Below are 23,784 nucleotides of genomic sequence, written 5' to 3' on the forward strand. Positions count from 1 at the left end.
AGAAACAACCCCTGCTAAAGCCATCCAGCCAAGCTAGAGCAAATACATCTGCCAGCAGCTGTACCTCTGAATACTCTTCTAGCATAGGTAAGGCAAGTTCACCCAAGAACTCTAACAAATCTGTTTCCTACTCAACCAATTCAAGTGAAAATTATACCCTTCTCTTCTGGAAAGGTGGACTTACCTGTTGTACTCAGATAAAGCCTGAGCAATCACGAGCCCCATTCCCTACAAAGAAAAAAGATAGCATAGGTGAAATAAGGGGCTGGTGGTGATGCTATGATTAGGCCAGGGAAAATACAAATTACACCCCCATGGTCCATGCCCAAGAAGTTCTACCTAAAAACTGGCAACAAGGACAGAAATTCTGAGAGGCATTGCCAAAGCATCAAAAGGAACTTCTTTGGAGAGATTTCTCTGATCTAATTGTCTTACTGTTACTTAATAGAATAGCTGGGTGAAACAGACCAGCCCAGATCACTGACAATTTCACTGGGATCATTTTCACCTCAAAAGAGAAGACTGAGTTAGAAGCTTCAAACAAAAAAACTCATATGTCTCTAAAACAGCCACAATAAAAGTGACAATGAGTTCCATGCTAAATGAAGGTGCATAGAGACAAGTCACTCCCTTTCAGGCCACAGGAAAACAGGAGTATAATGAGAAGAAGCATCCAATAAATGTTAAAGTGACTTATCAACTTTCCTTCTAGCATTTGCTAAGGACAACAAAAAGATCAATTAAGGCCACAAGATGAATCATGCACACTTCTATTCATAGGGAAATTAGAAGAATGAAGAGGCCAAGATGGAAAGAGAATAAAGCCAGACACCTGGTCATCTTCCTCCTCCCTATATTCAGAGATCAGATGTTAATTCCTAAACTTTCAAGGACATATCGTAACAGACATACACCATCATCCATGTTTCAGCTTTGCCAAGTCAAGCTATAAATACCATCTGGCTAGTTCTACAAGAAGGAATCTATCAATGTTTAGTCACCTAAGCCTTCTTTTTTTCCCTTTTTTTAAAATTTTATTTCAGCTTTATTGAGATATAATTGACACATAAAATTGTAAGCTATTTAAAGTGTACAGCATGATATTTTGATATATCATCTAAGCCTTCTTATTCTTGGAAATGTAACTTACTGACTCTGTAGGACAGTCAACCTCAGCACACTATAACAAAATATAACCAACCATTTCATCATAATCAGCAAGCAAATGTCCCCTCAAATCTTCCTTCCACAATGAGAAGATAGTTGCACTAATGCTCTAGAAAGAATACCGATTCCCTCTTTATAGCCAGATGAAATTAACAAAAAAGTTCTTTGCTCTCTAAATATCCACTGCAAGTCCACTGAGTACAAGTAATTAAAACAATACACAAGGATCCAAATACTCACATTGAGCGTGGCCTCATCATCCACAATAGACAGCTTCACAATATAAGGATTCACAGACTGTTAAAGAAGAAAGGAGACTCAAGGTGAGTGTGACCTACTTAAGAACCCATTAACCATTTAACAAAATATTAACAAAAATGCATCTATCAGGCCCTCTCTCTACAGCAATGCTCCTACTATCCAGACCCAGTCCATCTTGTAAGTTGACTCCCCCCATTTCCAATAAATCTCTCAATGTGCATGGGCATTCACCAAGCACACACATGCATACACACACACACACACAAAATTCTGTTCTACCTGCATTTTCCTGAATCAGCTCAGGCCTATGTCTGCCACTTCTCCCATGTTTCCCTCTTATTTGTTTCTAAAAAGTAAGGGAACACTCCACAAAACTCACTTTGTCCTATTCTGCCAATAATTTACTGAATCCATAGGGACAACTGTCTTTTGGGGGACTTAAAAGCTTCTTTGCCATAAGGCACAAATTTGTAAGTTGCTAACTTACATTCTCATCCCAAAGGCTCCCTAACCATTCCACAAATGATATGCAAGTACTGATTTGCCCACCCGTAAAACAAAGCCACCTGGGGGGGTGGAAAGTGGCAGCTGCTTAACAGCCAAAGAGGCCATTTATGGATCTGATACCCAAATAACACTGCAGGGGAACTGAAAAAAAAGGATGTAATTACCCAAACTACAATCTGGTCAGGACACTGGGATTTAATGATTGTCCCATCACTTACAGCATTGGAAGATTTCCTGAGTTTTTCCAGACCCAATCTCAGCTGGGCAGCATATGGAAATGAACATATATTTAAACTCATTAAGCAGTTGGGCCATCTCCTACTGGTGAGATGAGAACCAATGACCTGCTCACCTTGAAAACATCCCACCCATGGGATGTGAAGAAAGACCTCATGTAGATCAGGCACCAATTCTAACCCAAGGCAAGCAAGGGACAATAGTTCTCAGATTGGCAGTTTTTACAGCAACCAAGAAAACTCATTACAGAGAAACTTGGAAACCCAACTAAAAGGCTGACCCCCCACATAGACCTTATTTAATCAAGTTTCTGAGGGCATCTTTCGAATGTCAGTTGGGAATGGAAAAAGAAACAGCTTTGCTTTCTTAACAGCCTAAATGTTTATAAGGTTTTCTACAACACAACTCAAGGAGGTAAAACCCACTCCATTTGTTCTAACAGAAGAAAGCTCTCAATACTTCCTCCTATAACCAACAGTCAAACCCTGCTGGTGCTACAGACTTCAGATAAGATCAAACACAAGTGGATGCTTGAAAAAGAAAATCAGCAATAGGCTGACCTAGAGATGCCACCATGATAAGAACAACACTAGGAGGAAAAGGCCACTGTTTCTTGGCATAATTTTTCAAAGTCCTAGCCATTCACCTTCCCCAAAGTACACAGTTTTAGGTAATAATAAGGACCATCTGATTACCTAGAGCTGTCTGTGCTTTAGCAGCAGTTGGGGGAAAGGCAAGGTGGCTAAAAGCAAGGGTTTGAGTTATAGCTCCTCTACTTATTAATTTTGATATAAGTTTGACACACTAATTAACATAAGCTCAATTTTCTCATCTGTAAAATGCCAGGATAATATTTTCTTCCTTGGGGTTGTTATGAAACTTAAATGAACTAAGACATGTAAAATCCTTAGCATAGTATCTGGCATATGGTAAGGGCTCAGTGATTGGTAACTATATTTTTTTCTCCTTTGACATTTTTATCACATTCAAAGGAAGCTCCTTAGGGAAGAAAAAGAGAGAGAAAGAAAAGGAGCAACTTGCAACTGGACATAATAAACAATTTTGTAATTTCTGGAAAATGTCATGTTCAATGGGCAGCAGCTGGGGAGTGACTCACTTCACTTGGAGATGTGGCCAACCTAGAAGGCCAGAATATGAATGCTGTGAAAATTTCTATTCTCTAGACACTGATTCTCTTTAGCACTATGTACCTGTTGTGCTGGTCACGTTTTAAAACTGGAGGGAATCTACTTTTCAGCCACAAAATAAAATTACAAACTCAGTGAGCCATTATGAGGTCACTCTAATAGGGTCCTGCCTTTATTTGATCTAAACCATTCCATACTTAACATTTTTCATTGCACTTCCTTAGACCTTTTCTTCTTTTTTTCTTTTTGCCTCCTTTATCTCTTTAGATAAAATGACTAAAATGGAATGTATTATTTGAGGTGAGGAAGAACTATTTTTTACATTTACTACATGACATCTTTTCTATCACTTCCATTCCTTAAGTCCAACACCTGATTTGCCTTCTCTGTTTAGCTGGGCGTCCAGCCTCTCTGGTGCCCTCTGCACCTTTCTGGAAAGATTACAACTTACTGCACTGGTCATGAGATTGATTGCATGGTAGCTAAAATACTGTTCTCCACAGCACACACCCTTTCATACTAGTTTTTCACCAGCTTTCACTTTTGCTATGTTCAACTAAAATTCCTCATGTTTCTTCAAAAACCTGCCTCAGCCATGGTCAACAGGCTCCCTTGATGGTTTCTGGTGAGTGAGTTATATCAAAAGCTGCAAAGCCCAGTAAAATTACACCCACCAGCTTGACCTTGCCTAGTGAATTAATTCTTCTGGGACTTCTGACAGATTAGAGATGGATGCCTCACTCCAGAAATATGATTTTCTCCAGTTCCTTGGCCATGTCCAATTTTTCAGGCTGGTATTTCAGAGAGCCCTACTGGGCTGAGCCAGGTTTTGGTTCACAGTCAGAAAAGCCAAGCCGTTGCCTCAAATTGGCCTGCATCCAGCAGAATGTCCCAAAAACACTCATTACTGATGATGGTGCTTTCCCATCACATATAACTCAACTCTCTTTAACTATCTTCACCATTTTTCCTCAGCCATTTTTCTTGCTGTTGTAATAAGGCCCCCGAGGCTGTTATACATGACAGAGATCAAAATGGCTGCCACACCAACCCCTCCAAATCACCAGTAAACAGGTGTTGGTGACAAATTACATATTTATTAGTCACTCTAAACATCATTCGTCAGTTCCTCCAAGACAATGAAAGCGATCAGCTCCTGGCTTTTATAACACATTAACATTGCTCCACATATTCCAGGTTCTCTTTAAGTACGCCCATTCTCACGGCCTCCCTTCTTCCACATCCCTCCATGTAAGAATAAGCTCCAGATTTTGTACTTATCACTTTTGACCTGGCTAGGAATCATATCAAACATCATCACTCAGTAAAGATCCAGAAGTTCAGAAATGACAATCCTCCCTCCAACTGGCCCACTTCTCACAGCACTGCTACTTATTAAGTGAAGTCAGGTTGCCTTGATGCAATTACTGACTTCTGGGCTTAGTAAAGTACTCCAAGTATCCAGGATTGAGAGCTAAATGCTCCTTATTACTCCAAAGCTATCCCCAGTGAGGCCCCTGGTCTTCCCTAAGTGGCCCCCTTCCTTTTCTATGTATTCTGCCTTTTGAGGGAAATCAAGTAGACACACTAAGTAGGAACTCAAGTAGAAATCTGAGTTCTGCTCTTCATCTGAAAAACCTATAAATCTGTCCCCAATTAATTCAGGGGCAAAAAGAACTCCAGAATTAATATGAATAAGGCTCTGTCTTCAATTTCCTTTAAAATCAGAAAGAGCTCCCAGACCAACAGTGATACTTATATAAGTGGATTGCATTAAGGAAATCCAAAAATATAAAAGTCCAATCTTTCAAAACAGATGCAATAGGTCAGTGGTTCCCAATCTTGGCAAATCATCATATTCAATAAAGGATCTTTAAAAAAATACAGATTCCCAGGTCACACACCCCCTCAAAAGATTCTGATTCAGTGTGTTGAGAGTAAAGCCCCAAAATTTCTTCTTTTTAAAAAAGTTTCTAGGCAATTCTAATGATAAGCTGGGTCTAGGAACTACTATATTAAGGGATATTTACTCACTTTATTAGAAGCTGTACTACAGAATTCCTTTAAACAGCTACTTCGTTTGCCCCATGCATTTAAGAAAGGATTTTTAGAATTTGGTTTATCAAAATAAATCCATATACCATTTACCAAGAGCATGTCTTCCATATTAAGCAAAGTCTTCTAGGAACAGCCACATGTAGGAAGATTATAGAAAGATAACAACTATCAATTAAAGGGCTCACTTACCTCATATTTTCTGTAGTTCACCAGCAAAGCCAAGAGGACTACAGCATCATATCCATGTTCCCTACGACTTGGGGGGTGGGAGAGTATCTGTAATAAGAACCAGAAATGTGTGAGAGTGCTAACTCCTAGTTCCTAGGAATACAGGCAGAGAAGATTTCAGGAAGTGGTTTACCCAAAAGAGAAAGAGGTGACAAGGGAATTGACCAACCTGTAAAATTGCTTCAAATATGCTGTTGATCATTACATACTCCAGGATAGTGTTCTGGCTGATGTTATCTGTCACCTAAGTGCAATAAAAGGCTTTTTAAAGACTACACTGAGATACTCCGATACTGCATATATAGCTCCTCCACTAGCATCTAAGAGAAACAGAAATGTTAAAACATTTTTCTAGATACTTTACTAGACCTTTATAATCTCCCCCAAAGCCTTCAGAGCCTAAATAGACACTAGACTAAAACAAACACTAGACAGGTAAGAAATTAGCAAATTAAAACTCCCTAAATTTTTGAACTTCTAATTGTTTCTCTCATACCCTCACACAAGCATTTGCTTAATAGTTTCTTGGGTTTCAATCCTCAAATGCACAAGAAGAAGGTTATGATCCAGAAGTCTTCAAGTGGTGGCAAGGAAAGGGAACCATGAAGTAAATGAACAATACCTCGCCCTCCTCCCACTAGAAGGTACAGGCCAGCTTCATGCTATGAAATCTAAGTCAGAATAAATACAAACATTCAGAATCACAAAAACTATTTCCAAATGAGACATGATGAGAAGGGCAAATGTGATAATCCAGAAGAGAATAGTTCTGCAGGAGTGGTACCTCTAAAGTAACAAATATCACGTATCCTACAGGTTTTAAAATGCCAGCAGTTGCTCCAAAGAGCAACTTCCAAGAAATGAAAGCCCATGCAACTAACTTCCTCCTACACATTCAAACACAGCAAAGTGATGTAATGCCCCAGTAGATAATTTCTTTTTTTCTCTTCCTCTCTAGCTTTGGGCTCAAGTACTCAAATAAGCTTGCCCCTGCTGTCAATTAATACCCTTGACAAAGAAACATATAGATGAGTTCCTTACGGTCACTAAGCAAAGGAGAAGTTTCAGACATAAACTCTTCAGACTTTCAGAACCTTCTGCACAAAGCAACGAATCCAAACTCTCCATCAAGTTCTGAGAAAGAGAACAGTTAAGTGTTAACCCATATCAAAAAATTGTAGTATCTGCACTGTGTCTTTCTCCAATTTTGGGTTATATTACACAGGGTAATGTGAATAACACACAATGAAAGAAGCCTATCATTCCCTGAGGCCCAGGCTTTACAAAATTAGACAAAGAAAAGGAAGACTTCTAAGTCTACCTATTTTTAGGGAAATGCTTTAGAACAACTACACAGAATTCACTATTCTACCAAATAAATGTTTGTAGCCTGTCATCCTCATATAAACCTTTAGTTCAGAATGAAGTAAAAATTTAAAAGGTAAATAATAATGGTTAAATTAAATAATAAGTATATAAACTAAAAACAATAAATAAGCTAATAAAATAAAAATAATAAAATAAATAATTAAGTTCAAGGTTAATAATAACAGTTCAATAACTACATAAGTTTCATTAGTTGATAAAGAAAACACATCACTTGAGGCAGGCACACTGAACAAACAACAATGAGACAGTATCACTACTGGCCATCACTGGCCACATGCATTATGCAACAAAACCAGCTTGTGTCCATCCTGGTCAATTCTACAAGATAATGTGATTGAAGTTGATAACTTGCACTAACAACCAGCTATTAGACCCAAAGTAATCAAAAGATAAAACCTTTAGATACAACAATAGAAGGAAGAAGACAAGAAGTATCTTACATTAAATGAAGGAAGAAAATGAACGGAGAATAAGGATTTAGCACATTGAAAAGTCACGTGAAGGTTCAAAATAAGCTACTTCAGTTCAATTCAACAAATATGTAATCAGGGTCTACTATATGCTAAATATTTTGCTTTCAAAAATACAAGAAAAGAGCATCTGAGATCTTGCTTCCTGGCATTGTTGTCAATTTTGGCTCAAATAAACTCAAAAAACAAGAAAAAAAGTAGGACAATGATTCTTGCTCTCAAGGTGTTTTTAGTTTAATGGGAGAGAAAAATAAGAAGAGTTTTAATTTAATGGTTACTATGACAGAATAATACATGATGGAAGAGAATTAGCTCTATGTCACCTATTCCAGGACTCCTCAAGGGTAGGTTGTAATTTTGAAAAATCAGTAGGAATTAATTAAAACTTGAGGAGGAAAGGAATTCTAGACAGGCATTAGCATGATCAAAGACACATGAGGAATGAAACAGCTCTGAATATGAAGTTGGAATACAAGTAGTTCATTATTATGGAAGTATAATGAGTGGTGAGAGATGAGGACAGAGAAATAAATAGGGAAGTCATGAAAGTTTTATAAGGCTAACTAGAAGTATGGTCTTTATCCTGTTAGTGACAGGAAACTAATGAAGGGCTTTAAGCAGGAAAGTTGTGAGTGTAAGATACTGATACCTCTGGTGGCAATATGGATGACAGATTTAAAGATGGTAAGTCTAGCCCTAGCCTGTTTGGCTTAGTGGTTAGAGCATCAGCCCTCAGATTGAAAAGTCCTGGGTTCGATTATGGCCAAGGGCATGTAATTCAGTTGCAGGCTCAATCACTGGCACTGGTTGGGGTGCATGCGGGAAGCAACTAATCGATGTCTCTCTCTCATTGATGTTTTTCTCTCTCTCTCTCGCTCTCCCCCCCTTCTACTCTCTCTGAAAAGCAATGGAAAAAATATCCTTGAATAAGGATTAAAATAAATAAATAAATAAATAAATAAATAAATAAATAAATAAATAAAGATGGTAAGTCTACAGGAATGGAAACAAATGAGGACTAATCATATGAACTGATGTAAAATTAGCTGAACTTGGTGATCATCTGGATATGAAAAATGAGGAAGAGAAAAGAGTCAAGGATGACTCCCAGGTTTTTGGTTTTAGGGACTGAGAAGACAGGTGCCCTTATTCTGAGAGGGAATGAATGAGGAAGAACAGATGTTGGGTAAACAATGAGTTCCATTTTGAATATGTTAAGCAAGACATATTTAGGGATGTATGATTGGGTATATATTCAGCAAGTGCTTACAGAGTACATATACAACTCTGAGACACATGAGGGGATGTTAAAGCTAAAGTTAGAGACTTAGTAATCTGCATCATATAGGCAGTAGTTAGAATAATGAGAATGAAAGAGAAATATAGGATTTTAACATGATATATACAGGACCTGTATAGGCTAGAATTAAAAAATGACCAGCCTGGCCGGAGTGGCTCAGTGGCTGAGCATCAACCTATGATCCAGGAGACCACTGTTCCATTCCTGATCAGGGCACATGCCCAGATTTTGGGTTCCATCCCCAGCAGGAGGCATGCAGGAGGCAGCCGATCAATGACTTATAATTGATGTTTTTATCTCTCTCCCTCTCTCTCTGAAACCAATAAAAAAATTTTTTTTTTAATTTTTTAAAAATAGTTACCCTCATATATTTAGTTATATTTTAAGTTCATAAACGTTTTTAAGCCTGTATGATCACATGATGTAAATCAAAAAATAAACTGTTCAGTCTTTATCCTGCAGACAAAGGATGCCTCAATTCAAATTTGAATTTCAAATTTTCCTTTATTCAGATAAACCAAATCTATAAAATAAAAACATCCAAATTCAAGGCCAAATTCAATCATCTATTATTTATTTGAGTCCAAATCTTCTAGTACATCTAACTGTCTGCAGGTGGTACCCATGAACAGCTGTCAGAAGTAGCCAAACACAGCACAGCTGCAGCTTATGCCTCACCTTCATGCACAGCTCTGCCTTGTCAAAGCCCATCAGCATGTTGATAATGTCAAACCCAGAGGTAGACTTATTCTTTTGATGTACTCCTCGAATGAGCGCACACAAGGTCTGCAGATATGAGAGAAAGAATTATTTCTAGAGAGGAAGTCTCCAAACTAAGGTACTGGATCTGTAGCCTCAGACTGCAACCTCAGAACCTCCTCCTTGCACAGCTGACATTCAAGTGCTCTAATACTTGATCTCCAGCCTGGCTGGCGTGGCTCAGTGGTTGAGCATTGACCTATGATCCAGGAGATTGCTGTTCGATTCCAGTCAGGGCACATGCCCACATTGTGGGCTCGGTCCCCAGTAGGGGGCGTGCAGGAGGCAGCCGATCAATGACTCTCTCATCATTGATGTTTCTATCTCTTTCTCCCCCTCTCCCTTCCTCTCTCTGAAATCAATAAAGACATATTAAAAAAAAAAAAAAGAATCGAATCTCCTCTGCCCTAGCTGGTTTGCTCAGTGGTTAGAGCATTGGCCCACAGACAGAAGGGTCCTGGGTTCAGTTCCACCAAGGGCACATACCTCAGTTGCGTGCTCAATCCCCGGCCCTGGTCTGTGCGTGAGCAGGAGGCACCCAATCGATGTGTCTGACACTGAAGTTTCTCTCCCCACCCCCACCCCCGCCTTTCTACTCTCTCTGAAAAAGCAATGGGAAAAAATATCCTCAGGTAAGGATAAAAAAAAACAAAAAAACTCCTCTGATTTTTGCTGTAGACTAAGCAACCTTGCCTCCGTTTCCTCTCTCTCTCTTCCTTCCCTCAAGTAATAATAAGAATTCTGTCAAACAATCTGCCTTGGCACTAGATCAAATTATACAAATGGACAAGATTACTACTATAAGCATCAATTTGTTTAACCAAGAAGATGACTAAACAAACATGGCGTAGATGTTTGATTACTTAAAGAAGTAAAGCAAGCCCGGGTGGGCGTGGCTCAGCAGTTGAGTGTCAACCCAGGATCCAGGCGATCGGGGTTTGATTCCCGGTCAGGGCACATGCCCAGGTTTCAGGCTCGATCCCCAGTTGGGGTCGTGCAGGAGGCGGCCGATCAGTGACTCATCATTGACGTTTCTATCTCTCTATCCCTCTCCTTTCCTCTCTATGAAATCAATAAAGATATATTAAAAAAAAAAAAAAAGAAGTAAAGCAAAAAGAAAACCTCACACCTAAGGGCAATTCTAGGTTCCTCAGGTCCCAACAGATGTGTTACAATTCCTTTCTCCTATCAAACAAGGCTTCCCAGTCTCCCAGCCTTGTACCTGCAATGCATTGACAACTCGAATTGGATGTTCCTCTCCCAGAGCTTGGATGCAGTGCTGAAATAAACAATTAATGTTGTCCTTGATCTTCATTAACTCCTCACCATCAAGAGATTCCAGCTTGCCTTCTAGGTATTCTAAATTCACCTACCAAGGAAACAATAAGGGCCTGAGTTCACTTTTAGAACAGCACCCAGAACACATGGGAAGGCAATCTCAGTTACCAGGAAAATCCACAGATGCCACCATGTCTTACCTTCATGAGGAAGAGCTCCTCCCAAAATCGAGGACTGCACTTACTGGGATCCTCTGTCTGAAATCAAGATAAGCAGGTTCAATATCTGCAGCTAAACACCAAGTCACTACAAGCACATTTGAAAGAGTCACTGCACATAATCAACATAACCTTCCAAAATTAACTTTTAAAATTACTTTTCAAAATTAACTTTTAGCTTGGTCAGTACAAACTACTGCAATGGGGAACAACAGTTTTTAGAGATTTTTTTTTCCCAAATGGAAGGCAGTTTGCATATATATATATATATATATATATATATATATATATATATATATTTGCTGAACCAAAAGTTAAATAATGGCTCAAAGAATCTCTCTCAAATCTTTCTCTTCCAGCAAGAAGTGGACCTAATCATCTGAACAAGTCAAATTATGATACGTCCCCACTGCACTGACATCATGCTCAGTTTCAAAAGCCCATTCAGATACGTGAAATACAATGACCCAGTGAGCCAAGGACAGCAGATATAACCATTATCCTACTTTTAGGAAAGAGGGGCCACAAATCTCAGTGACTTACACAAATGCAGAAGCCAGAACCTGAATCCTCTCAATAATACTGCCATGGTTTTGACAACATCCTGTGTTGACTGCTTCTACTTGCCCTCACATATGTACTTAGTCCTCTGTACAGAGTTTTTAATATGCGCTTTTCTTAGTTAAACTGGTACAAAAGATTAGCAAACTTATAGTGCTAAAATCCAAAATTTCTCAGCAATAGTTTTCAAACAGAAATTCTAGAAAGTCAAACACTCTGGTTAGTGAGTGAAATAAGAAAAAGATAACCCCTACTGCCCACTTTACAGGAAAGCTAATGACAAAAATCAGTAGGGCAATTGTCTGCTATCACCTTACCTTAACTTTTTAAAATTACTACCAAGAACAAATGTCTTCATTAGTTAAAAACTCCTCTAATAAGAAAATATTATACTAGGAATCTCTTCTGGATTTTTAATTGAGGATGATGTAAAGAAGCAATATTTATGGCCTTTAGTCTCTTTCTCTCAAGTCCTACTCCCCTGGAAAGGTCACACTTTGACCCTCAACTTCTGTAATGTCATTTTGTTGTCTATATATGAAACTCAGGGAACTAATGAAGCTGGCACTTCCCATTCTCAAAGCTCACTCAAGCAGAAATCATATGTATACCAAGCTTACTTAACACAGAAAGAGCCCTAATAGGATCCTAGTACCCGCTCATTTTCTCTGTATAACCACCTGTACTAGCCTGGGCAACTCTGTATTAATTTTCTGCATGTCAAACTCTGTCTCTAAGGCTTTGCCAAGAGGTAGATGTTTTGCTTGATTGAATTATTTATCTTGGGCCATGTGGCAAAGTTGAATGAATATGGGCTCTAGAGTCAGACACAAGAGTTCAAATCACCTTCTAGCTGTGATGCCGTTTTCTCATCTATAACATTATATTTTACATGGCACATGTAAAAAACATGGCCCTTCTTCACCATTCTTGTCAGAATTAAAGCTAATGTATTTAGTTATACGTTTAGAGTAATGCCAGGCACATGGTAGAAACTCAATGTACAATAACTCTTTTTATAGATATTATTCTATTTTACATGTACTACTACTTATGACCAGGACTTCAGAAAGCAAGTACCCGTGCAAGGCATCTAATTACTCTAACTTTCCCTGACAGTGTATATTTTACAACACAGGCTTGGGTCATGATCAGTCAGCAATTATGAAGACCCAGCGAAACCCAACTGCTAATATTCTTCAGTTAACGCATATAGAGAATGAGATAGTCTAACTAAGCAACTGTTCTGTCTACTAACATCTTGAGATGAAATATAATAGAGCATCTTTTTTAAATATCTGAAGCATAGAGATCTAGGGCCAAAAGTAACTTCAACAGACATCTAGAAGGGTCCTTAAGTCAGATCATAAGGAAGACAAGTCTTAAAGATACTCAGAAAAGAAGCTTCCTGTCTGGCTGGTGTGGCTCAGTGGTTGAGCATCGACCTATGAATCAGGAGGTCAAGGTTAGAGTCCAGTCAGGGGACATGCCTGGGTTGCATGCTTGATCCCCAGTATGGGGCATGCAGGAGGCAGCCAATCAATGACTCTCTCTCATCACTGATGTTTCTATCTCCCTCTCCCTTCCTCTCTCTGAAATAAGTAAAAACATATTATTTAAAAAAAAGGAAAAGAGCCCGGCCAGGCGTGGCTCAGCGGTTGAGCGTTGACCTAGGATCCAGGCAATCGGGGTTTGATTCCTGGTCAGGGCATATGCTCATGTTGTGGGCTGCAGCAGATCAATGACTCTCATCATTGATGTTTCTGTCTACCTCTCTCCCTCTCCTTTCCTCTCTCTGAAATCAATAAAGATATATTTAAAAACAAAAAAATAAATTAAAAAAAGGAAAAGAAGCTTCCTTCCTCCTTTCAATTGTTTTACCCAGCTTATGGCAACCATCTATATTAATACATGATCATAATTTCTACTATGAGAGGGCTCACTTTCACCCTTGCTCTCCCTCTTTCACCCTCTGAAGAACTAGAAGGTAGCAGGCAAGGGTGAGGTTATCTCTCATTTTGGAACATGAAACTAAGGAATCAAGCCATGCAGAATAGCAGGGCTTCAGGCCTTACCATGAAAATCTCATCATACATCAGCACCACTTTTTCCTTCAGTGGTTTTTTGGAGGCTGAAGATTTCCGGAGCAAACCCCCCCGTTTCTCTACCTGTGCCATAGTTAGAGAATCTGTAAAAAAGAAAACCAGAGTCAGTGCTAGGAATGCTCTCCAAGATTCTGGAGACTCTACTGAAATACCTCTCAATGGGAAATTTTTCAGGAAGAAAAAATGATAAACAACTATGCTATGGGTCTTGTGCATCTGTCCAACACCCCCTCCTCTGACCAGGTAACTTCAAGGTTTAAATCATTACTTGGCCTACAGCACAGCACATTTTACATCCTTAAAACATGCCAGTGGAGCCCGGCCAGGCATGGCTCAGCAGTTGAGCATCGACCTAGGATCCAGAAGATTGAGGTTCGATTCCTGGTCAGGGCACATGCCCAGGTTGCAGGCTCGATCCCTAGTGTGGGGCGTGCAGGAGGCAGCCAATCAATGACTCTCTCATCACTGATGTTTCTATCTCTCTCTCCCTCTCCTTTCCTCTCTCTGAAATCAATAAAGATATATTTTTAAAAAAACAAACCAAAAAACAAGCCAGTGGACAAGGCTTAAAGCAGATCCAAAACCAACAGGAAAGTGTAACTAGCTCCATCTGTAATAGGTCTGGCCATATATCTGAGGTTGATGGAAGGAAGGCTGCAAAGTACACACTGCCCCAGACTGATGGTGAAGTTAAATTTCAAGTATTGATTGAGCTTAGGACCATTAAGACAGGAAGTGTGCTGCAGATTGATGTGCTCCATTGATTTTCCCCAAAGTAAGTAGGCTCTCATCACTGCAAAGTACTTGGCCTTCACTGCCTCATAAATCACAATGCACTTGACTATCTTCAGAAATTCCTCTGGAACGAAACCCAAGGTAGAAAATAGCAGTTAAAGGTCAAAAATTAAACTTGATTTCAAAATAACTGAATGTAACAATACACTCCTTCTAAATTTAATTATACATGTATCTATGTGTATATATACATTCTTGTAGATCAAACTTCAATGTATTTTTCAATTCTATATGAAAGCAGTTCCATGAATCATGCCCAAAGTTCCCCATCTTGCTTCAAGGAATTCTCAATTTTTTTTTTAATCCTCACCCAAGGATATGTTTATTGATTTTAGAGAGAGGAAGGGAGAGAGAGAGAGAAAAACGGATGTGAGAGAGACATCAATCGGTTGCCTCCTTTATGCACCTCAACCAGGAATCGAACCTGCAACCTAGGTATGTGCCCTGACCTGGCATCAAACCTGCAACCTTTTGGTGTACAGGATGACACTCCAACCAACTGAGTCACCCAGTCAGAGGTAGGAATTCTCAATTTTTTAAGTGAGACCTTGAAATCCAACAGGTCTTCACTGTGGATTTACACATATTCCCTCACTTCCCAGATTCTTCCTACCTGGAAGAGACCAAATTTCTCTCTCTCTCTAAAATACTAGGCTCTAGTTCTGAAATTTAATTTCAACCAATGGCAAGTATGGGGGGCTAGTAAGGAGCCTGATTTTTACTTCCAAACTAACCCAAAGTACCAGAACAAAATTAATTTTGTTCAATGACTTTTGCAAAATATGCAGTATCTTTCAAATCAAAATAAAAATTCTGTTTAAGGAACAGATGCATCAAATATCATAAAAGATTATATCAGACAATGGCTTTCTCTAATACATATAGCCAAAAAGGAGATTCATAAAAAGCACAAAGCAGCCCTGGCAGATGTGGCTCAGTGGTAGAGCATGAGCCCACAGACCAAAGGGTCTCAGGTTCAACTCCCAGTCAAGGGCACATACATGGGTCGCAAGTTCAATCCCCAGCCAGGTCAGGGCGTGTGCAGGAAGCAACCAATCCATGTCTCTCTGTCACACTGATGTTTCTCTCTTTCTCCCCCTCCCTCTCTTCCACTCTCTCTAAAAATCAATGGAAAAAATATCCTCAGGTAACGATTAACAGAAAAAGGAAAAGCACGAAGCACAAAAAATTTCCCCAACTGGATATTAGGCATCTTTAGCAAAGGGAATACATCATACACCTTTTCTATAAGCCCATGGCTCATGGTAAATGCACAGTGCATGCTTGTCACTGATTGATTCTGAAATGGGGGTGGGAGACTGAAAAGTACGAGATCTGACCTAAAATTTTAGTAAGATCTACCTTTATTGAGGCCTCACTAAGCCCTCAAATTCCATTATGGTCCAGAGAAAAAACTGAATGGAAAAATAACAACAAAGAAAAGATTCTTGTGGGCAATTTATGCTACATTGATCATGGTTTTGCCTTAAAGCATGAAATATAGCCTCTGTTCAAAACATTCCTGTGTCTTTTAAATAGGTTGTCAAGAGGAAGATGTCCTTATAGGGGAGAAAACAAATTGGAAATCAAGAGGATCCTATTAAAATAAATCAAAAGCAATGCAATTCTAAGCTCAGTGGGTATAGATCTTTCATGTACTCAGCTTCAACCAGTTGATTAGCAGAATAGTGGGAACCACGAGTTCCTGGATGTGAAAAGCACATGTTTACAAACATCCCCCTCTGAGGATTTATAATTGGGTTACAGCTAATCAATGTCTACCCCAAATCTAATAAACTCACTTTCTCTATTTCAGAATCAATACTTTCTAATAAGCAAAAGGGAACAGGAGAGGAGGGAAAAACAATTCCAATCCAGAGTACCAAATTTCCTAAGAAATTAAATTCTTTTCATCATTCTCCTTCAATTTGGAGCAGGGGGGGAAATTCAACCAAGGGCTTCAACTCATTACTCTCTGTCATCATCACAGGCAACTGTAATTGACCACCCAAGCTGTCGAAAATGTGATTGGAAACTGACAACATAAAGTCTCCTCCTCCTCCAACACTTCTATCCATGAAACACAGCAAAGAAGGGTATGTCTAGGGTGGTGGACTGGAAGAAATATAGAACTTTTACAGAAGTGTGGAGTTTTTAGGGGTTTGGGGGGGGCGTGTCTCAGAAATCAAGCCTATGCTCCTAAATTTGAAAGAAAAAATATATGACTGATAGAGCAGTATATGCAGCACATCAGTAATGTGAGTGTAATCTGTTTACATCCTCTCAGTGCTTTTTTCCTCTTTCATAACCCTCCCCTGATGCAGAGAGAATCAGTACCAGCTGAGGAGCAGCAAGGCAGAATGGAACCAACCAGCAGAACCAAGACTAGAACACAGGTCTCCCAACCGACTAGATGACAGAGTAAGTCTTTACTTCTCAAAGGAGATTGGACTAGACATTATCATCTAATGATTCTCTAAGCATCACTTAAATACCATAAACACATAAGGAACACCTAAATATTATAAAGCACTAGTTTAGGCACTACTGGGTTACAAAGAGCAAACTCCAGACCTGATCCTCTGGAAGCTATCTATTGGCAGAGACAAACACATAATAATGCATAGCACAAGGCAAATCATGAGAAATAAAGAGTAAAAGTACAAAAGAAAAATACTATGGGACCACGAGGAAGGGAAAGCAGCATTCTCTGATGGTGACCTTTGTTGATTCTGGTTTTTAAATCCTTGTGGTGAAGAAGCAAATACAGCAAAGCCACAGTAATCCCACAGAAATGTCATCTTAGGCTTAATACAGTTTCTCAAAACTAAGACATACTAGGCAAAGTATAAAAGAGATTCAGGCAACTTTTCGATACTAATTTCATTTAACACCAAACTTAGGAATGGCTTCAAATCCCCTCAACTCAGAAGTAAATAAATGAAATCTTTTATCCCTAAACCTCAGGGACTGCTAGTACCATGACCTACAGCACGACTTCTCTCTGAAAGATCCAAGATGACTTCTTAAAAACTGTATCTTAAAGCAATCCAGCCACATACTTCTTAAATGCACATCACTTCACATTCCTACAGGATGAAAAAGCCAAATATCAAGATTTCAAAACCTAAAGCCAGCTCTTCCAATGTCTAATATGCAAGGAATGCTAGTTACACTTAGCTATTCATTTTATTGTCTTCATGAGTGCAATATATGCCAACTCTAGTATCAAAAATTAATTTAATAGAAATTCACTCTGATTTTGAGAGAGCTGCCATAGTTAATTTATCAAAAGTCTTGGGTCCTAGATGGGTGGCTCAGTCAGTTGGAGGGTCGTCCTGTACACCAAAAGGTCATGGGTTTGATTCCCGGTCAGGGCACATACCTAGGTTGTGGTTCAGTCCCAGTCAGCCGAGGCGCATGCAGAAGGCAACCAATCCATGTTTCTCACATCCATGTTTCTCTTTTCCTTTTTTTCTCTCTCTTTCTCCCTCCCTCCTTCTCTCTCCTCCCCCCCCCCCCGTTCCCTCTAAAATCAAAAGTAAATGAGTAAAATAACAACCAAAGAGTTAACACTTATTTAGCACTTACTATGTACCAGGCACTGTTCTAAACACTTTATATACATTAATTCATTGTATTCTCACAACAAACCTATGATTAAGGAACTTTACAATAAGAAAATAAAGCATGGCCCTGGCCAGTGTGGGTCAGTTGGCTGAGCGCTGACCCATGCACCAAAAGATTGCTGGTTCGATTCCCGGTCAGGGTGCATGCCTGGGTTTTGGGCTTGTACCCTGGTAGGGGGTGTGCAGGAGGCAGCAGATGAATGTCTCACTCTCACATCGATTTTTTTTTTCTCTCTCTCTCCCTCTCCCTTCCTCTCTCTCTAAAAATGAATTTTAAAAATCTTTAAAAAAAAAAAGAGAACACATTTTTTAAAAAAGAAAACTAAAGCATGAAGTGGCTTTAAAAAAAAGAAACAAAACTTGCCAGTTTAAGTGACAGTAGGAACTCAAACCCAGGCAGTCTGGTGTTAGAGTCTCTGCTCTTAACCACTATACTGTACTGTCTCTCAAAAGGCAGATGAATGAGCAAGAATAACCAGTAACCTACACATAATCAAAGCTGAGGATCTGCAGGGAACTGTGAAGAGGTTCCAGCTGAGTGAGGAGAAAGAATATATACTCATTGACCTTATAAACAAAGTTTGTAGTGTCCAGGTATCTTGAGTTTCATCACTCTAATTTGCCAGTGGGTAGAGATGCGATGGTAGAAAAAGATAAGTTTTACTGACGTATGTATATATGCTTTATATATGTATATGTATATATACAGTGTGTCCAAAAAAATGTATACACACCTTAACAGCTGATAGCTCAATTGATGTTTCTTTCCTTTTCAGATTTAACTCATTGGGATTAATAATTATTCAAAGTGTGTATACGTTTTTGAGGGACACCCTGTATACATATAAATATCAATAATAATAAAGTGAAAAAGAGAGACAGACAAGTGAATGGAATGGTAGGAAACTTGGAAGAAAAAACTGGAGAAGAATCTGAGTGTCTAGTCAAGTTGACAGATGTATCCGACATGGTAACTGAAAGAAAAAAGAAAGGCTGAAATACATATACTGATCTCCACTACAGAATTTAATTTATATTATTTTAATTGAGCTTAGTCAGTGCTGTGAGGATAATTCTGTACCAAAACTTGATAATAAATGAAAAGATATAAAAAAAAAAAGACAGAAAAATGAAATAGGGGGCAAGTCAAGTATAAGTCAGTATAGCCCTCAGCTTAGGAGAGAATATGCTTTACCACTGCAGAGCTGTGATAGCCTGTTTCAGAATTTCCTGGGGTGCCCTCTTTCCCACTACTGATAGACTTTTCGAGTTAAGGAACAGGGGTCTACATCTTTAAAAACCATCCCAGATCAGTGGTTCTTAACTGCGGCAATTTTGCCTCCCAGGAGACATCAAAGCCTGGAGACATTTTTGGTTGTCACAACTAGAAGGGGAGAGAGATACTACTAACATGTACTGGGTAGAGGCTAGGGATGCTGCTGAACAACCTACAATGCACAGGACAGTCCCACAACAAAGAATTATCCAGCCCAACATGTCAATAGTGCAAAGGTTGAAAAACCCTGCCCCAAGTAATTCTGATGCTCACTAAAGTTTGAGAAGCACTCTCATCACACCCATAAACCCTGCTTTGAAAGGAAAGGAGCATCTGAGCAGAGATTATTTTGAGAGAATGCACAAAATTTCTGCCATCTCTAGGAAAGGACCTGAAGCAAACATCACCTACCCACCCCATCTCATTCTCCCCATATTAATTCACCAACCACATCCCCTTCCTTTAGGATCTTGGCCCCAATTTGCCCATCTATGAAATATCACTACAAGGCACACTGACTATAGTAATCCACATTTTTAGTGAAGGAGATGAAACTCTTATCTGCCCAGGAGTTGTGGCTGCATCAAATACTACCATTGTCTAACCATGAGCCATTCATCCAATACACAAGAGGAAGCAATATGTTTATAAAGCCAGAAAGAGTCTCCTGCCCTGACTCTCCTAAAAGTTCCCTAGTTCCTCTAGATGCAAGGGTGTTAGTTTTGTTTTTAATCTTTAGGCACAAGTTATCTGTTCCCTAAATTTTCTGCAAGGCACACCACACTCCCTGGAAATAATACTAACAGTATAAGCATTTAAGAGAATGTAAGGTATTCCTCCAAATCTCAACCCTTCAATTTTCAAACTAGTTCCTAATATGCCTCTTCATTTATTTTTATTTATTTATTTTTTTAATCTTCACCCTAGAACATGCTGGGGGGGCCACTGATGTGAGAGAGAAACAGTGATGCTCCGTATGCTCCCTCCTGATTGGGGATCAAACCCACAACCCAGGTATGTGCCCTGACCAAGAATCAAACCCAAAACCTTTTGGTGTATGGGATGACACTCAACCAACTGAGCCACTCCAGCCAGTCACTTCTTCATTTCTGAAGGCCCCAAGAATTTAGCTCACATACTGGTCAGATTAGACTACTAAATTTAGCCTTGTCTGAATCTGTATTTAACTCACTTTCCAGACATAGGCATGGGCACTGTATTGTGTTGCTACTATTCCACATGGTTCCTTGCCACAGCTTTTTAAAAAAATATATATATATCTTTATTGATTTCAGAGAGGGGAAGGGAGAGGGAGAGAGAGAGAAACATCGATGATGAGGGAGGGTCATTGATCGGCTGCCTCCTACACACCCCTGACTGGAGATTGAGCCCACAACCTGGGCATGTGCCCTAACCAGGAACTGAACTGCGATCTCCTGGATCCTAGGTTGATATTCAACTACTGAGCCACGCCTGGCCAGGTGCCACAGCTTCTTTCATAGCATGAGATACAAGTTCCTCTAATTCCACCTCACTGACTGGCTCTAAAACAAGCATACAACTCCTTTCCATTTTTCTTTTTAATCCTCACCTGAAGATATTTTTTCCATTGCTTTTCAAAGAGAGTGGAAGGGAAAGAGAGAGAGAAACATCGATGTGAGAGAGACTCATCAATTGGTTGCCTCGTGCACCCCAGCAGGAGGCAGGAAGCAAACCTGTAACTCAGGTGCATGACCTAGACCTGGGAATCAAACCCATGACCGTTCTGTGCTCAGGCTGATGCTCTAACCACTGACCGACAGGCCAGGGCAAAGCATCCATATCTCGTGTGTGCTCTGAGCAGTGCTCACCTCAGAGTGAGCATTGTGCCTATATTTGAAAGTGGAAGTAATTCAGGGATTTTTCCCAAGACTAAGAAGCAAGTGACAAAACCAGAAATTTCCCAAACTCCACTCTAGGTATCAACCACTTTCTGTACCTACTAAAGGTGAACTAGCTTCACAGAATTCAATCCAGTCTCATCAGAATTGACCGAATATGCCTACTTTCACAAACTAATAATACAGATGATGAGGTTTAAATAAACATGACTACCTCAGACTCCCTTTCAAATTATTTTACACAAGAAGGAATGCACTTGCACCTTCAGGAGGAGGAACCAGCTCCACAATGACAGGATTTCAGAAAACTCTGATTGAAAATCACATTCTTCTGACATCTCCCAGAATGAAAATTCATTGTAAGATCCTCTTTTCAATGAGCAGGAGCCTCTTGTAAATTAATACTGTCTATCTTCTGCTCAAGCCCTAAACTTCCTCAAGCAGCACAACGTCACTCATATGTTCTTCATTTCCTTTCCTACTGAACCATACAAGCCTCATGAATACCACCTAAGTATAAAATGAAAATTACAAGACAGACTCCCAGAATCTTCTTTAAGAAAGCCCAAAAAGGTAACTGCAACCTTGCAAAGTAAATTGATTTCCTGCTAACTTAATAACTAACATTTATCAATACCTTACAATAACACGGGCATAGTATAAGACAAAAAGGGGAACTAAAATTACTACGTTATGGTCCCTGCTTTGAGAAGCTCACTACTAAATGGAAGAAGTACATATTCTGATACTTCTTTATAAACAAACAAAATAAACATTTTCCCAGGATTTTTTTTCATATATGCCCTCACTTAGTCAGAGCTATTACCAATATATTAAGCTCAGCAAGCCTCCTTACTTCCAGCTGCCTACTAATATCTCCATGTGCACATCCCACAAGCAACTTGATCTCAACACACCAGACTATCTCCCCTATACCTCTTTCCATAGCCATCCCAACTCTTAAAAAATCTGCTGTACTTTTTCTAGTCCATATCCTGGCCAATGGAATTCCCATTCACCCAATCTCTCAAATTAGAAATCTCAGCCCACTCTCTCTCTCCAGACACTAAGTCCTGTTGCATCTATCTTTAAATTATTTCTAAAACCCATTCCCATCCTTTTCATTCCCACTGCGACACTTTATTCAGACTCTCACTCAACTGCAACAACTCTAATTAGTCTCACTGCCTCATTTCTCATTACTTTAATCTGCACTTCTGTCACTCCCTAACATAAAAAGCACCTCCTGACAATTTCCCCACCACACATCCTGACTGGGACAAATTTCTGACACTTAGAAATCATGTTATTTTTTTCCTTACACTTTCACCATTTCTATGCACATACTGTTCTCTCCAACTGGAATGCCTTTCCTTACTTGTGCAAACTCCTACTCACCCTTTGTCACCCAATTCAAGTATGTCCCCCTTGTGAAGGTTTCCCTGACTCTCCCAGGTAATGGCAGTAGTCCCTTCACACTGTTTCCTCTATAAGGATATGTAACCCACAGCACTACAATTTTCATATGAATATGTCTTTCTGATGTCTTTGAGGAAAGATACTAATCTTTTTTTTATTTTATTTTAGAGAGAAAGAGAAAGGGAGAGGAGAGAGAGATGAGAAAGAGGTATTTGTTGTCCCACTTATTTATGCATTCCTTGGTTGATTCTTGTATGTGCCCTGACCAGGAGGGAACCACAACCTTGGCATATGGGGAGGACACTCTAACCAACTGACCACCTGGGCCAGGGCAATACTCATATTTCTAACCCCAGTGCCAGTTACATAGCAAGTGCTCAATAAACGCATGTTGAATAAACAGTTCACCTTCATATATATGGAATCAATTTATTTGGCTATTTTCCCCAAATACTATGAATTCTTGAACTTGACTCTGAAATTTCAAGTTTTCTAACAATTTCTTTCAGTTTTCAAAGGTTTTTTAAATTACTATACAAATGTTGAACCAGTGAATGAATTATAATGCCTAAACTTCCAGAAAAAAAACCTTAAAGACTCCCTATTCACTAAAAGAATGGTAATTACCCCTTTACAATCCTAACAAGAAGGATCCACCTTTCTCTAGACTGATTATCTAAAAAGCCTTCACAAAGGAAGTACTGTGCACACAAATTCAACTGCAGGCACACCCAAATAATTCCAACTAACCTGTGCTAAGTTAATGGCAGGTACACAAACCGTATTTGCCCTGGTTTACAAGGTCACTGAGAGCTCAGAATAGCAAAGAAACAGCTCTCACTCAGCTCAAAACTTTTTCTGTAGAGGAGTAACTGGGGACGGTCTGATGATCAAGAAACATTTATTTGGGCCGGGCCCAAATTTCTACTTCCCATTCTGCAGGGGCAGCACTCCACAGCTTCTGATAGCTCTCCTTCCTCAGGGAACTGGTGTATTCCCCACACTTGCCTGGGAACAGGTTCATTTCCCAGGCTCGCACCAAGTAACCCAGAGAAAACACGGCTGCCTCACTGATTCTGTGTGAAGGGTGGGCTGAAGC

The 23,784-nt window shown here is 39.5% G+C and overlaps 1 protein-coding gene across 1 annotated transcript in view; it reads right to left on the reverse strand.

The window, feature by feature from the left end:
* ARMH3 (armadillo like helical domain containing 3) overlaps positions 1 to 13,764 on the reverse strand; it is a 129,160-nt gene extending 115,396 nt beyond the window's left edge. Inside the window, exons 1-9 of the mRNA XM_016219937.2 lie at positions 13,657 to 13,764; positions 11,003 to 11,059; positions 10,747 to 10,893; positions 9,444 to 9,551; positions 6,648 to 6,740; positions 5,776 to 5,850; positions 5,568 to 5,654; positions 1,408 to 1,464; positions 185 to 228 (exon numbers count right to left, since the gene is read on the reverse strand). Coding sequence (XP_016075423.1) covers positions 185 to 228; positions 1,408 to 1,464; positions 5,568 to 5,654; positions 5,776 to 5,850; positions 6,648 to 6,740; positions 9,444 to 9,551; positions 10,747 to 10,893; positions 11,003 to 11,059; positions 13,657 to 13,758 — 770 coding nt within the window. The 5' untranslated portion in view covers positions 13,759 to 13,764. The remainder of the gene's footprint in view (positions 1 to 184; positions 229 to 1,407; positions 1,465 to 5,567; positions 5,655 to 5,775; positions 5,851 to 6,647; positions 6,741 to 9,443; positions 9,552 to 10,746; positions 10,894 to 11,002; positions 11,060 to 13,656) is intronic.
* Positions 13,765 to 23,784: the final 10,020 nt, after the last annotated feature.

This window comes from Miniopterus natalensis, chromosome 14, assembly GCF_054644295.1.
Source record: "Miniopterus natalensis isolate mMinNat1 chromosome 14, mMinNat1.hap1, whole genome shotgun sequence".
NCBI classification, from domain to species: Eukaryota; Metazoa; Chordata; class Mammalia; order Chiroptera; family Miniopteridae; genus Miniopterus; species Miniopterus natalensis.